Here is a 14127-nt window from a genome sequence, read left to right as displayed (position 1 = left end):
TGAGAGGGCCCCATTTGAGAATTGGGCGTGACGAGAGGTTCTTGTGCTGTCTAACGGCTGAGTTTGATATATATGAGTTATCCGGAAATTGCCATTGCCGGCTCGTTTTGATGTAACGCAAACGGCCTTTTGGGCCTCTATATCACTGTAATAGGCCGGCTGCAACACATATTCTCGAACAAGAGCGTTGTGATCCCGAAGCTGTGGGACCTATCTCAAGATCTAGCGAGAGATCCGGCAATGACAAGGAAGCACATCAAGACGGACATACTTCTGTTCCATTTTCGGGACGTGGATAAGGGATCTTGTGTCGAGAGGATGATGCATCAATAGACGTGTAACGGGCATTCAAAGGAGAGCAGTGTTATGACGGAAAGTTGTGCTCGCTATCATTAATCTGTGCTGTTTCTTGTGTAACTTCGTGCCTCAACGAAATGATACTGAGTGTATTCGACGAAGAATCAAAGCGACGTGCCTAACTTATCCATAATCACGAGTGTAAGATGTGGTTCAAGGTGACAGCTCACGTGAACGATGCCATGATGCAACGCAGTGCGAGGAAGGTGCACTTTCAGTTTGATAGGCTGCTGATGACAGGTAGTTGCGATACACCACACCACCTCTTGCAAGCCACAATTATATTCTGATTGCTTATCTTACAACCAACTCATTGATTTCATGCGGCAAACTCGATTTGTTTGATAACCGCTTGTATCATTTTGATCTCTTCGATATGCTCTTCGGCCGGGCAAGAAGCTACGTCTTGATACAAATATACATCGATACCTACCTACCTATCGATTCTCTACTGCACGTTCCGAATTCTACCTTAATTATAAACAGCAATTTCTTGAAACACATCCGGGAGCCAGGTTCTCTATTAATCGACAAATGCACTAACAAGCAATAGATCACTAAAGTTTCTATTCATTAACCAAAATGAGCTTCGCTCTCGTTGATTCTATCAACTCTGACTGGCCAGAGCTTGTGCCGGATCCAAGTCCGTGCCTGACGATCTCTCAGCCGGTCTCCCTGACTCGTGATAATCCCAAGCCAAGCCACATGGACAGAGTAGTCAATCTTTGCACGTTTTTGGCTTGAAACGGCGAAGAGAAACTTTTATTCCCATCCAAATCCATCAGTCTGGAACCATGAGCTGCGCCACTTTATTCATGGTGGTAAAAACTCTGTCGATGAATAGCGAGCAACAGGCTAAACTGCCAGTGATAGCCAGGCAAGACGACGAGAAAGGAGATCGCGTAATGGAGATGGATGAACCGATTGTTTCTACTAAGCGGCGCTGCAGAAAAAAACGTGCAGCTCGTGCAGAGAAGCCATACCCGATACAGCATGTCCAATGAACCAACCATGCTCGCTCACCGGAGACCAACAAGGGGGCCTGGTTCATTTCGCCGCTATGGACAGGGTGAGGATGGGCTGCAGGAGATGTTGATTCTCTTGAATATTGTGAGCAACAATTGATCATTTCTTGGGGAAATCTATATCATATGAAATTCATATAAATCTCATCTTAATCTCGGCTGATCGACGAGCTGAAAGACATGTTCTACGGATGGCATTTTCTGAGTCGGATCGTCCCACGGTTGCAACCTGGATCAACATTTAGAATAGAGTGTGGATACTGACTCGCAGAAACCATGTGGTTTGACGGTTTCCATGCCCATTTCCATTTCCATTTTGGCTTCCTTTCTCGCGTGGAAGCCCCAGATACTGCGTTTCTATGCCAGGAACCAATGGAACCTCGTTCGTGTTCGGCATAAAACGAAACCAGCTTCTGCAAACTCCTTCTCCTCTTTCTGAACTGGGGATTGCATGCGCCTAGGCACCCCCTGCGTCAAAAATGTCAACCCGCCAACGACACAATCATGCTGGTGTGCTATTTAGCGCTTCCGCCGGCGTTGGGAACAGACTTGGTCCTCTGAGGTCCGAGCTAGATGGAATAGCTAGCTTTTGGTCTAATTAACAAAAAGTGTGGGTTTCTTTCTTCACGGGCTGAGCTGAGGACAAAGAACAAACCAAACGCCTTTTGACGGGCCGTCAACGGGAGGATAGGGGAGAGCTTTGACAAGTTGGTGTGCAAGATTATTATGGCTTCTAGCCAAGAGGTCACAGTGACTGATGGTTGCAGTGATTTCCACCTCATGCTCTAGGCTCTTCAGGACTTCATCCTCTGTTCTTCCTAAGTCACGAGCCGCGAGGCAAGCTTTCGCCAGCCTCCTCAAGGTTCAATCAAGGACAGTGAATCACTCAATGGCCATCAACGTTACCTTTCAGGGGGCCTCAACCCTCAAGCATCTGCAGGTTGCTCCCCAAAGCTTTTCGGTCACATGGCACCCTTGACACATTCATCCACTTTCACGCGACCGGTTCCAATTAGCATCCCCTGTCTAAGCTAAACCCACTTTCCGGGCCTCCCCTGTTGGGTGCATCCTTTTTGGATTCTCGCCGGGTCGGCGAATGAGAGCATACTCTTCAGCTCAAGATGCCACTGTCGTCTGTCTCCAGTGGAGAGAGTCAGGCGTCTTACGCGCTACATGCTCCACTAACTCTCTAAAGTTAGGTACCTGCGGGCTACTGCCCCCCGGTGTGCTCCCCTAGACAACTCCCTAGGGGCCCATGCATGTTCAGCACCTCAACCTTGAGTCTTATCTTCCACCCAATCCTTCCCCCCCTCGTTCTTCTCCCTCTTCCTTGTACCTGTCGCAATCGTAATCCTTCTTCTACCCCCAGTCTCCCGCTCTCATTCACATCCACTCATTCATTTTTGACTTGGATCTCTTTCGTGGACAAGGAAACATAACTCCAGGCGATTTGCTTCCTCTTGCTCTAGCTATTAATGTCCCCTACTCTCTTTTAATACTGTCCAACCAACCTCGATATCACCGAAACAACCGAGCAACTTACATACTTGACCTGCTGGTAACCATATAGTACAAACACCAATACCAAGTCAAGACGAACAATTGCCTCCCCCTTTATGAGTAGGGCCAATTCAAGGACAACGCAAGACACACAATCCCCCGAGACGAAACATTTTCACTCGATACAAATCGAAAGCGTACGGCATTGATTGCAGTACGAATACCTGGAAACTTAATCTCCACATACTCGACTCCTCCATTACGAAGCCAGCCTCCCTCGCCGCGCTCAAATCTCACCGAGAGATCCGAACTGATCGCCCTTACATATACACGGGCTCACTCTCACCTCTTTTGGACTCGTCACCTAAAAGTTCACACATCCACCGCAAAAATGGGCAAATCTCTCATGGACAAGATCCAGGCCAAGCTGGAGCTCTTCCGTCTCGAGCAACGCTACACCCGCCGCCGTCACCGACGGTCCACCTTCGTCTCCAACGCTGTCTACGTTGACGGAGAGTACGTCTACCAGACTCCCAACAGCACTGGCTCCTCCTCCGGCTCCTCAAACATCGATGCCCTTCACGGGGACAAGGCCGGCGTTGGCTCTATGCCCGCCCCCTCGAGCGTAGTCATCGATGAGCACCACTTCCCTTCTGAGGTTCAGCACCAGCAACAACCACCTATGGCCACTGCTGAGCGCAAGCGCCTGAACCGCTTCAGCTCCATTCCTCACTTTGGAGGCTCAAGCAACAAGCAGATGCCCAGCATTCAAGAGCGACGGAGCAGCATGATCCGATGAGTTAATTCTCGGACAGTCAAACCAACACAAAAGAGACAACAATAAAAAACCATGCGATGTTCCTTTTTATGATTGACGGCATTGGCACCAAGCGATGGTTACAGCTTAGGCGCAGGCGTAGCAGGCGCATAGCTACAGCGTGTAAGCAACGGACACGATGAGATGAGATGGGGTCGGATCGGCTTGGATTGGATTACATGAGATGAGACGGGAGACCAACTAATGAATGAATCGGACTTGACGGATACCCCCAATTCATTCAAGGTTTTTCCTACGACGAAACTCGCCCAATTTTGTTGGTACATGTTACAACATCGGATCACATCACTACCTCACCTGTTATTTTGGTTGGGTCGTGTACCCAGCCATGGGACCTTGTTTAACGACTTGTTACTTTGGTTACTTTTCCGTCCCACCTGCTTTCTCTCCCCCCTTCAACTCTGAACCCTTTGGAGAGGCTTCATTTTGGATATCTGGGGAGATCACGGACTGCAGAGCTTTGCAAAGCTGGACGTGGCATCGGTCATCACCGACGTTTTTACCTAATTTTCCTTCTCTGGCGTTGATTTATACTTTTTGCTGTTGTTGTTGCTTCTGCATCTTACTACTCAGCTTCCCACGGGAACAGCTTTGGGGTTGTTGCATCATCATTTCTAGAGCTGACGGGCAACTGTCAGGCGCTGCAATCTGTACATAACACAACAAAATGTATTGCAGGCGAGTTTTATGGGAGGATATGGGCTTATGGACTTCAACCTGAGGTACCAACGAATACAAACAGATATCATGTTCAAACGCTTAACTTGCTACTGTCTATGACGAATGAGGGTGAAACAAGTCTTGATCGATACGAGGTGTGGCATCGAATTTTAATTTCCGTGGATCGGTGAGCTATGTCAGTGTCTCAGGTTTTCAGATTCCTAAAACAAGGTCTGTTTTAGCTGACCCTCGCAATGTCATCATAACTGTCAGATGCACAACACGATTGCGAATAAGAAGAGATCTTTAATGATAGGTATAGATATATATCAATGCTGGGTGCATTTGGTCACATGCATTCTTACACGAAACTCAAGGCTTCGGCAGCCGGTTTCTAGCGTCTACATCTCTAAAATCATTGGATCGTGTAAGTTTGTGTCGGCAGAGACGTTGGATAATGCCAACGCCAGTGGCTATGCACAAACCTAAAGTGACGGAAGTGGTTTCATATGGTGCGGTCATCCCTAAATTACTTGATCAACGCATAAGATACGTTTACGGTGTAAGTGGCTGTGTTGTGTTGTCTTGTCTTGTGCATGAATGTCTGAGCGCGTAACATGTTTATGGTTTGGCTCATGCTCCATAAACAAGAGAGTTGACAAGACGTTGCAGAATCCAATCATAGAAAGACGTTTGAAGAAAGAATACAGAAGCAAGAGATGCAGAGTCCTAACATTATCTAAATATTACACTTGGGTAGGCTACCCTGTAACCTCACCGCAGCTTTTGAAGTTCGCCCCACCAACTAAAATGTGGCAGCTACCGGAGCGCTTAACCAAATGCTTGAAATATGACGCTGCTTACCGGTAGGTAATACCAAGCTTCTCTTCTTCGCGGATGGTCTGTAAACATGTATTCACTTGGTGGTTTAGTCATGATAGTCCCATTTCACCGTCCATTATTCCTGTAACGAACGACGTCCGTGGAATACAGTATAGCGTAAGTGAGTATTACTTGGACACAAGATGTAATGCAATTTTGAACCCGATTAATGAATAAACAAACACCTAAATGGCAGCCTTTTACCACTGCCTTCCATGCAACCTTTGTATAAATTCAACTCGCCCAAACTCCATGAACTCCCCTCGCTTTCCAATGCATCCATCAACTTCGAACAAAACAGGGGGGTATACGGCTATGATATAAAACCAAAAGCATTGGATGCCCATCCCATCTCCGGGGTGAAAAACAACTTACGCCACGCTCAAACAACAAGTCCGTCATAAGCTCTCTCCACGGTTCGGCTTCCCATGCCTGGAACAGTCCTCAGCTGAGCAAGACTGTCGATACGGCCACCAGCCTCGTCATCGTTGACAAGCTCAAGATAGTCAACCAGGTCACGGGCTTTCTTTGCACCGAAGCCGACTAGGCTTCGAATCTGATCGAGGTCGCGTGAGTTGACAATATCGAGAAGATGCTGAGTTCGAGGCGATGCGGGAGACTCATCGTCACCCGAAAGAATGGACTTGGTGGCAAGAGCCTTGACCTTGAGCTTTCGAGACTTGGGCTTTGAGGCACGGTGAGCGAACTCTTCCTCATCAACGTCTGCCTCGGCAGTCTCATAATCGCCGTCCGCATCATCGTAGACGAGCCTTCGCTTCTTGCGCTCCGAACGAGGAGTTTCCCGGCGAGGAGAAGGAGCGGGAGCGTTTCCGTTCAACCGCGATCGTAGTCTCTCAATTTTGTTGAGCAGCTTTGCTTGTCCAGGAAAGTAGGGCAGAGCTCTCTCGTACATCTTAAGCGCGATCTCATCCTCGCCGCGCTCCTTGTGTTGGCGAGCAGCCAGGAGGAACCTCAAACCCTCCGACTTGGAATCATCTCGCCATTCATCGCTGTCAATCCGCCGCTCAAGAGCCTCCAATCGCCTTTGCACGGCATCACTGATTTCAGGTTGGACCGTTGGTGGTGGCTGAGATTCTTTTTCAGCTGCAACTCGAGCAGCAAGGATCTCGCTGACCTTCTTCTCAACCATGGCCTCAATTTGAGCAGCGGAAACCGTAACAGATGCTGGAGCTGCAGGTCTTGAGATCTTACTGGGTCTCATAGCGGCATCATTTTCAGACGGCCGCTTGACGGGATTGACTCGACGGGCGATATTGGAGCTCGCTAGGGGACGGCTGACAGGTGCTGCTGGCTTGGACTTGTCAGTGTAGACGCTGAAGGCCTTGACGGGCTTATTGGCATCAGCAGCCTTGTCAGCGGCTTTGGCAGCAACATTACCGTTGTGCACATTGGTGAGATTGGCTAGTGGTCGAAGAGGCTGACGCTGGACATTGGAACCTGTGAGACCCGAGTTTGCCCTAGGAACTTGCTTGTACACAATCTCATTCTCAATCTCCCTAACCTCAATCCTTTTCGCTCGAGAGCTGACGTTGAGACTGCTGAGGGTGTCGAGGTGATAACTTCGCAGAGGGGATAGATTCAAGATCATGACAGTGATTCCATTGTTCTGACCCAGTGACAGAATCCGTGTCATCTTGGACTCCCGGTAGGGTATTCTCTTGTCACCACGGCCGATAGCATCGATACACTGGCTCAGGACAAAGAGACTCTTATTGATGGCCGCCGATTCCACCAACCTCTCCTTTCCATTGTCAGTTCGGCGGTTGTCCTCAGATCCGGCCAAGTCAATGGCGGATGCTGTGCTCTCCCTGACCATCTCCGAAGTGGTTTGGATCAGCTTGACTCGTAGGATAGCATGGCTGCGGCTACTGTGGGCATTGAGCTTGGTAGCTGCCGTGACACGGTTGTTGTTGGCTTCGATATACAGCTTCTCAAAATCCTTGAGGTCTTCGCAAGCTCTTTCTGACAGACCGACAACGATAGTCTTGCCATTGGCCTCAGCTCGTAGTGGTAGACCGGTTGGCGTTCGCTTCTCGGGTGGCTCGAGGAGATCAAAGACCTTGTCGTTATAGATCTCGTAGTAGGACAGCAAAACCTGCACATCCGTCTCACCGCGAGAATCCTTCATGATCTTCTTGCCTCTTCGAAAGACGTTGCTGAGCATCCGAGGAATCACCCCGCGGTCTGCCAGCTTCATACCGCCTCGCATCGTGTGTGTTTTACCGGTACCGGTGACACCATAGGCGAATATTGTGACATCGTATCCCTGGAAGAGAGACTTGACGTGCGGCGCCACTATTCGAGTCAACACACGATACGATACGAGCGGGAACGAGACGTAGTAAACGAAAACAAGACGAAACAAAACGCGTTAGCTTATGAGATCGCACCTTCAGCAGTAAACAATTCCTCTTGAGTCGTAGATCGGTCGTACACGCCATTGAACGCGAATGAGAACTCCTCAGCCTCGTTTTTGGGGTTGGGAATCTTGACGACCGTGTTTGGCTTGCCAGAATCGGCGGTATCGGCTCGAACGATAATGTCACATTCGCGCTCCTTTTCGAGCAGCGGTCTTATCCTAGAGACCACTCTCACACTCATTGTGTAAGTATACACGTGTATTCGGTATCGAGAGGATTGTATTGGTTGTGAGGGCGAAGAAGCTCAAGGTATCGTTGAGTCGGACTCTGTCAGCCTACCAAACTGGCCGCTACCACGTCCTGAAAGTTAGCAAAGATTTGCTATAGAGAAGGATAGCATGGGTAGCGGTCTAGTGAAATGAGGAAGAAAGCACGGGCGTTGGCACAGCAACGGACCCCCACGTGACATGACGTGTGGGAACGGGAAAAGCCGCTAACAATACTGATTCGTTTTAGATGATAGCGGGCTGGCTTGAGCTGAATGTGAGGTGGTAGATATACAAGTTATACAGCTCTCTCAGAGCTCATATATCCAACAAAAATGCGAGGCCAATTGCCCTTAACGAGAGCGGCGCGAGGACTGCGGCTGCGGGCATTACCTTCGTATACTTGCACTCAGTGCAGGAGTATTCAGATCAGCGCTGCGCCGAGCACTGAAGCGCCAAAGGTTGGAGCTGATGCCTTTGGAGCTCTCGAGACAAGGGATCCTGCGGGTATGATTTCTCTGTGCCATTGAGCTATGACAGAAGCGAGTCTCTGACCCTTTACCTGTTTAGATGCTCGATTCGAGGTTCTCGGCTCACCATATTCGCTCCTTTCTGTGACGTTGTCGGCATCGCAGAAGCTCTATACTCGGAGGGGTACCTTGGTTGCTGTAGCCGGCAAGCCTGAAAATGTACGCAACATCACGACAAAGATATCAGAAGACTTGTTAATACGATAAACAGGCCCAGTCCACACTCTCGATCCTTAACCCGACCACACGAGCCTTTCTCGGCGTACCCTTTCTTTACCAGCGCATCTCAGCCACGACACCCATCACAGCCTTGATATCGACGAAATCACCTACAACCACTTTTACAGTTCTCCACCTTGACGGAACGACAGATTGGATGATCTCACAGAGGAATGCACTGTTGGCTTGGACAGGACACACTCTTGCGCCCTCGGCGCGCATTCAGAGCAGCCTCACACTAGCCCATTGGGGCAACACACTTCTAACAGGACGAGGTCTCGCCGCTCTATCAGCACCAGGGCAAATCTACGAGCTCACTCTCAAAGAGGGAGAGGAGTTTGTCGCGCATCCCGGAAGTGTTGTCGCCTATTCGATCAGCCGATATCCGCCACAGCCTTTCCGCTTTAAGAGCAACAGCCTACGACTCCAGGTGCCCTCGCTATCGAGATGGATCTCAGAGCCTGAATGGGTGAAGACTGTGCGTAACTCGGAGGTATGGAAGTACCTGGCAAGAGCTCTCTATAGCATGCGAACAGCTACTCGACGAACCATCTGGGGTGATCGCCTTTTCCTCCAATTTCATGGTCCCACGAAGATCCTCATGTCTAGCCGAGGAGTGCGCGCTTCAGACGTTCTCACTAACAAGCAAGTGAATGAGATTGCTGATGCCCAGCCCGGTGTTCTGGCAGAAGCTCTCGACTTGAAAAATAAGCCCAAGCTGACTGACGGTGCCGAGACCAAGCCTGCCCCTGTCAAGGCTGTTGAGCCAGAAGTGGAAGACAAGTTAGTGACGGGAATTCACGTTGCCACAGTTGAGAAGGATGGCAAGGTAAAATTCGAGGACAACAAGGATCTCAAGGAGTTCATACGATAAGAATGTGCAGACGAGGGGCAATGTGATATGAGCGAACGATGTTGCAGAGCATGAAATAAAAAAGGAGGCAAACGAGCAGGAGATTTTTACACAACACAACGTTTTGTTTGTCATGTATGATTACTTCCCTACTTATACTATCCATTATAGAGTTGAAGCTTTTATGTATCAATATCGAGACGTTCTAAGAGCTGTTACTTGATTGGTGTTTTCGGGAACTCGGCTCATACTGAAGATGTGGCTTAAGTCTTGAAGAGGCACAGCCAGCACCATAATAACAGCGCATGTCACTAGGTAGGTATTTGATGGTCGGGCTAATCAATTCTCGCATCGGATCCGAGCGGTCTATTCAGGCCCCTATAGGAGGAACAGCTCAACAACAGGCTAAAAAGGACGACGATCACTGACTCATCTCATGCAGCCAACTTATCTGACAAACCATTCCTTTTCAACTGTATTAATAATGTAGGCTCGAAAGGAGCAGTCGTATGTTACCATAGCTCGAAATTATTGGATGATTTCCGTTGCCAGCCACGCTTTGGGCTTAGACAGCTCGCGACTCGGCTTTGAGTTAAGTCCAATGTCAGAGTGAGACCAGCCCTATGAGTGTTTGATAACGGACGAAAGAAGCAAAAAGCACCCTTGTTAAAGCCGATACTGATCCACACTTCGACGGATTTATCACCTCCGCCAAGGACGAACACCGATTGAGGTGCAAGGATAGACACGGTACTCCGTAGGTATTGGTTTCAACAACGGGAGACCTACCCCACTAGCTAACATCGATCATATAGATACATAGGTAGATGTAAGACGGTGAGATTTACAGAGGGCGATAATTATAAAGGTTCCGCCCATACTGGGCTCAAATATACTATCACTACACAGCAATGATTTGCACTTGTTAGCAATGACATATCATGGCCCAGTGGCAGCTTGAGTAACACGCAACATAATAATAATTATTTCCTTTCTTAGTACCTACATCTCAGATTACACCTACACAACCATAATCATGGCTCGTTCGACAATATCCTCCTCCTCTGAGACGGTCAATGACAGAAACCTCCAACCAACCACTTCAACAGACCCAGAAAAGTCAGGTCCTCAACCTACGGCCAAAACAGAAGCCAACATACATCCAGAATCTGCCAACGCCGTCGTGGCAGATCTCGAGCGTGGTGACAATGATGAGAAGAAACAGGAGCAACCACCAGCAGGCCCTCCACCAGGAATGGCACCAGCTGATTTCCCAGATGGTGGTTTCGAGGCTTGGCTTGTTGTCTTTGGTGGATGGTGTGCTCTGTTCTGCACATTCGGCCTTGTGAACTGCGTGGGTGTGTTCCAGAAATACTATGTTTCTGGACCGCTTAGGGACTATGATAGCTCTGCCGTGAGCTGGATCACCTCTGTTGAGGTGTTCTTCATGGTCTTCTGTGGTGCCATTGTATGTGTACACATCCTCCTCGTATCAAGCAATAAACTGACCTCTTGCTAGTTTGGCAGTCTGTTCGACAACTACGGCCCCAAGTACCTTCTCTGGTTTGGGTCGATCGCCTACATCTTTGGTCTCATGATGATTTCTTTGTCAAAAGAATACTATCAGTTCTTCCTCTCACAGTCCATCGTCGCAGCCATTGGATCAAGCGCTGTCTTCAACGCTTGCATGTCCTCACTCGTCACCTGGTTCTTCAAGCGTAGAGCTGGCGCTTTCGGTATCATGGTCTCAGGCTCGTCTCTCGGAGGTGTTGTTCTTCCAATCATGATGGACAAGATGATCCAGAGCGTCGGCTTCCCCTGGATGATGCGTACCATGGCTTTCATGTTCCTCGTTTTGCTTGTCTTCTCTTGTCTCACTGTCAAGTCCCGTCTACCTCCTCGCCCCAAACCCTTTGTTGTCAAGGACTATATCAACGGTCTCCGTGAACTTCCCATCCTCATCACTGTCATCGGTTTCTTTCTCTTCATGTGGGGCATGTTTCTTCCCTTTAACTATGTCCTTCTCCAGGCCCAGGCTGCGGGCATGTCCGAGACTTTGATCCCTTACCTGCTACCTATCCTCAATGCTGTGAGGTAAGTCATGGCCCTTCCAGACGGCGCTTTGCAGTACGTACTGACTTGACCACAGTATTTTTGGTCGTATTATTCCCGGCATTATCGCCGACAAAATCGGTCGATACAACGTCATGATCATCATCACATTCATATCCGCACTCTTTTGTTTCTGTGTCTGGATTCCTGTCAACGATACCGCCGGCATTGTTGTATTTGCTGTCATTTTTGGGTTCTCATCGGGTGGCTATATCAGTCTCGTCCCGACTCTCATCGCACAGCTCTCCGATATTCGCCAGATTGGTACTCGTGTTGGCGCTGCGTTTGCGATTCAGTCTTTTGGTGCTCTGACAGGAAGCCCCATCGCTGGAGCCATCGTGTCTGCTCAGAATGGTGACTATCTCGGCCTGCAGTTGTTTTGTGGTTGTTCTATGCTGGCCGGTTGCATGTTTTTCGTCTTTGCTCGTTATGTGCAAGTCGGATTGAAGGTGGTCAAGGTCTGAGGTCTGTCCAACACGAATGAAAGAGCAAATCACATGCTAGAAAGTCGACGAGTTGGAAAAATAGGATCAAGTGCAAAAGCAAATGGAATCCACACGAGACACAGGATGGATGAATACATTCGGAAAAGGTTAACATTGAGAACGTGAGATAATCCGCATTTAATGGAGAAGATGTCGCTAGCTTATACTGGCGTAAATAATGAGATGACCGTAAAGTCAAATTAGGACAGACGATGCTTGTGGCACACACGAAAGAGGAATAAACCAGAGTAACTAGACTTGGATGAGTTAGCAACACATCCAAATGAGCTTGCAGTAAACAAAGACAAAATGAGGGGGTTCTCAGGATGTAGATATTGGTGAGCGTTGGAATCATTTAGATCATAAACAGCCTCTGACTCGATGTATCATCATAGAACGGTATGCGAAAAGATGAAAGAAATCACACGCACCACAATGCTTTACACAGAGAAAGTTTCGTAGATAACGAGCCTAGTGTCTTGATGCAGTTAGCATTTTCCCGTCAAAAATTAATAGACTTATAACAAGTGAGAATAGTGGCTCAGGATGTAGATATTGGTGAGTGTTGGAATCATTAAGTTCATAAACAGCCTCTGACTCGGTATATCATCATAGCAAAGCAAAAGAAACAGGGATATACGTGACCTACCTTATGATATCATAACTTGTGGTATTTCCTCAATGATAGAGAGCTATGCAGGTAATCTACCATGGTCAGCGAATAGTCCAAAATAACGTCATCAAAACCATGCGAATCAATAGGGGACTGTGCTCAGGATGTAGATATTGGTGAGGTTTGGAATCATTTTGATCATAAACAGCCTCTGACTCGGTGTATCATCATTGCAAAATGGGGAGGGACGAATGAAAGCTCAGATGACATACCTTTTGAGAGAGAACTGACTGCCCAAGCGTGAGTTGGCACAGTTCAGAGCTTCACATGGAAACAAAACAAAACTCCAATTCTCTAGTGTAGCATCTCTTCCTCGCCCAGAAGAGTTATGTACAATCGCTCCCGTCCCTTTCGCCCGCTTGTCGCTTCGTGCTTATTGGCTACCCTCGACAGTCGCCTTAATGGGGTTAATCTCAACACCGTACTTCTCACTAAGTCGCTCTGCTCTTCGCTCCTCATATCCAGGAGGTCGGATGCCTATCAAAGTGTGAGAGGATGTCCGTCCACATCGGACGTCGTGCGCGACTTACCTCGACCCTCGCCAATCTCTGAAATAGTCTGCTCAATTGGCAGTCGGGTGCTTCGTCGGATGATCTCCTTGCGCTCGAATTCGTCGTCCTCTCTCTTAAAGCTGTCGTATCGGCCGCCGAGGTAGTGGAACATACCCTGGAAGATTGCGAGACCACCACCAAGTCCCATAACAACGGGCATTCGTCTCGCTGCAGCGTGTTAAATCATGCGGTTTTTGCGATTTGAGGTACAAGATCAGGTCATACTGGGAAGGCCGAGAACTGAACCCAGGGCAAAGCCACCGAGAGCAGTAGAGAAGGCGTCGTCCTTTTCGCGGAGGTTCATTGAGCTTCGTGAGACGAAGACATATGCGGCGGGAGCGGCGGCTATATGACATAATTAGTACCGCTAAACCTCCAATTGGTCTTGTCCACCACATCTATCGTACCTCCAATACCGATAATATGAGCACCTCGGGTGAAGACGCTCAAGATGCCGACATTGTTCTTGGCCATGGCATTCTTGACGGAGGAGAGGAAGAGACCACTGAGAGCACCGATCACACCAGCCTTTGCGGTGTCATCGAGGACATCGTGAGGCTTGAAAAGGTTTTCGGCCTTCTTGTGAGCCTTCCAATTCGCGCTCGACGGGTGCTCCATTGCGAATGCTGTGAGGGAGAGGAGTTGGGAGCTTTTATTTCTTGGACCTGAGGTTGAAGCCGAGCTATGGAAACTGTAGGATTGAGATGCCTCCACAGGAACACGTGACGTTGGTCATTCAATTGCTCTGCTCTTATTGGCCCAAGAGAGCTAGATGAAATTCAAGTCCGCTGTCGC

At 48.7% G+C, this 14127-nt stretch overlaps 5 protein-coding genes across 5 annotated transcripts; 3 read left to right on the top strand and 2 right to left on the bottom strand.

The window, feature by feature from the left end:
• Positions 1–3047: 3047 nt before the first annotated feature.
• Positions 3048–3865, top strand: FOBCDRAFT_16317 (uncharacterized protein). The gene has a single exon (XM_054703385.2). The coding sequence runs from the start codon at positions 3274–3276 to the stop codon at positions 3679–3681; it is 408 nt and encodes a 135-aa protein (XP_054559360.1). The 5' UTR covers positions 3048–3273; the 3' UTR covers positions 3682–3865.
• A 1418-nt stretch (positions 3866–5283) lies between these two features.
• FOBCDRAFT_215287 (P-loop containing nucleoside triphosphate hydrolase protein) lies at positions 5284–8022 on the bottom strand. Its single transcript, XM_031173884.3, has 2 exons — positions 7674–8022; positions 5284–7578 (listed from the first exon to the last, which is right to left on the bottom strand). The coding sequence occupies exons 1-2, from the start codon at positions 7882–7884 to the stop codon at positions 5645–5647; spliced, it is 2145 nt and encodes a 714-aa protein (XP_031050669.2). The 5' UTR covers positions 7885–8022; the 3' UTR covers positions 5284–5644.
• A 58-nt stretch (positions 8023–8080) lies between these two features.
• FOBCDRAFT_215285 (mitochondrial biogenesis AIM24-domain-containing protein) lies at positions 8081–9729 on the top strand. Its single transcript, XM_031173883.3, has 3 exons — positions 8081–8416; positions 8480–8598; positions 8651–9729. The coding sequence occupies exons 1-3, from the start codon at positions 8245–8247 to the stop codon at positions 9530–9532; spliced, it is 1173 nt and encodes a 390-aa protein (XP_031050668.2). The 5' UTR covers positions 8081–8244; the 3' UTR covers positions 9533–9729.
• Positions 9730–10547: 818 nt separating this feature from the next.
• FOBCDRAFT_288524 (major facilitator superfamily domain-containing protein) lies at positions 10548–12365 on the top strand (the record flags this gene model as incomplete). The annotated part of the gene is made up of 3 exons (XM_031173881.3): positions 10548–10979; positions 11031–11605; positions 11661–12365. 3 exons carry the CDS (start codon positions 10548–10550, stop codon positions 12085–12087), a joined length of 1434 nt encoding a protein of 477 aa, XP_031050666.2. The 3' UTR covers positions 12088–12365.
• A 684-nt stretch (positions 12366–13049) lies between these two features.
• Positions 13050–14014, bottom strand: FOBCDRAFT_215276 (uncharacterized protein). Its single transcript, XM_031173879.3, has 4 exons — positions 13740–14014; positions 13558–13677; positions 13312–13500; positions 13050–13258 (listed from the first exon to the last, which is right to left on the bottom strand). The coding sequence occupies exons 1-4, from the start codon at positions 13948–13950 to the stop codon at positions 13155–13157; spliced, it is 624 nt and encodes a 207-aa protein (XP_031050664.2). The 5' UTR covers positions 13951–14014; the 3' UTR covers positions 13050–13154.
• Positions 14015–14127: the final 113 nt, after the last annotated feature.

This window comes from Fusarium oxysporum, chromosome II (assembly GCF_013085055.1).
Source record: "Fusarium oxysporum Fo47 chromosome II, complete sequence".
In the NCBI taxonomy this organism is placed as follows: domain Eukaryota; kingdom Fungi; phylum Ascomycota; class Sordariomycetes; order Hypocreales; family Nectriaceae; genus Fusarium; species Fusarium oxysporum.
The sequence above is the reverse complement of the archived record's forward strand: the minus strand, read 5'-3'. Positions and strand labels throughout refer to the sequence as shown.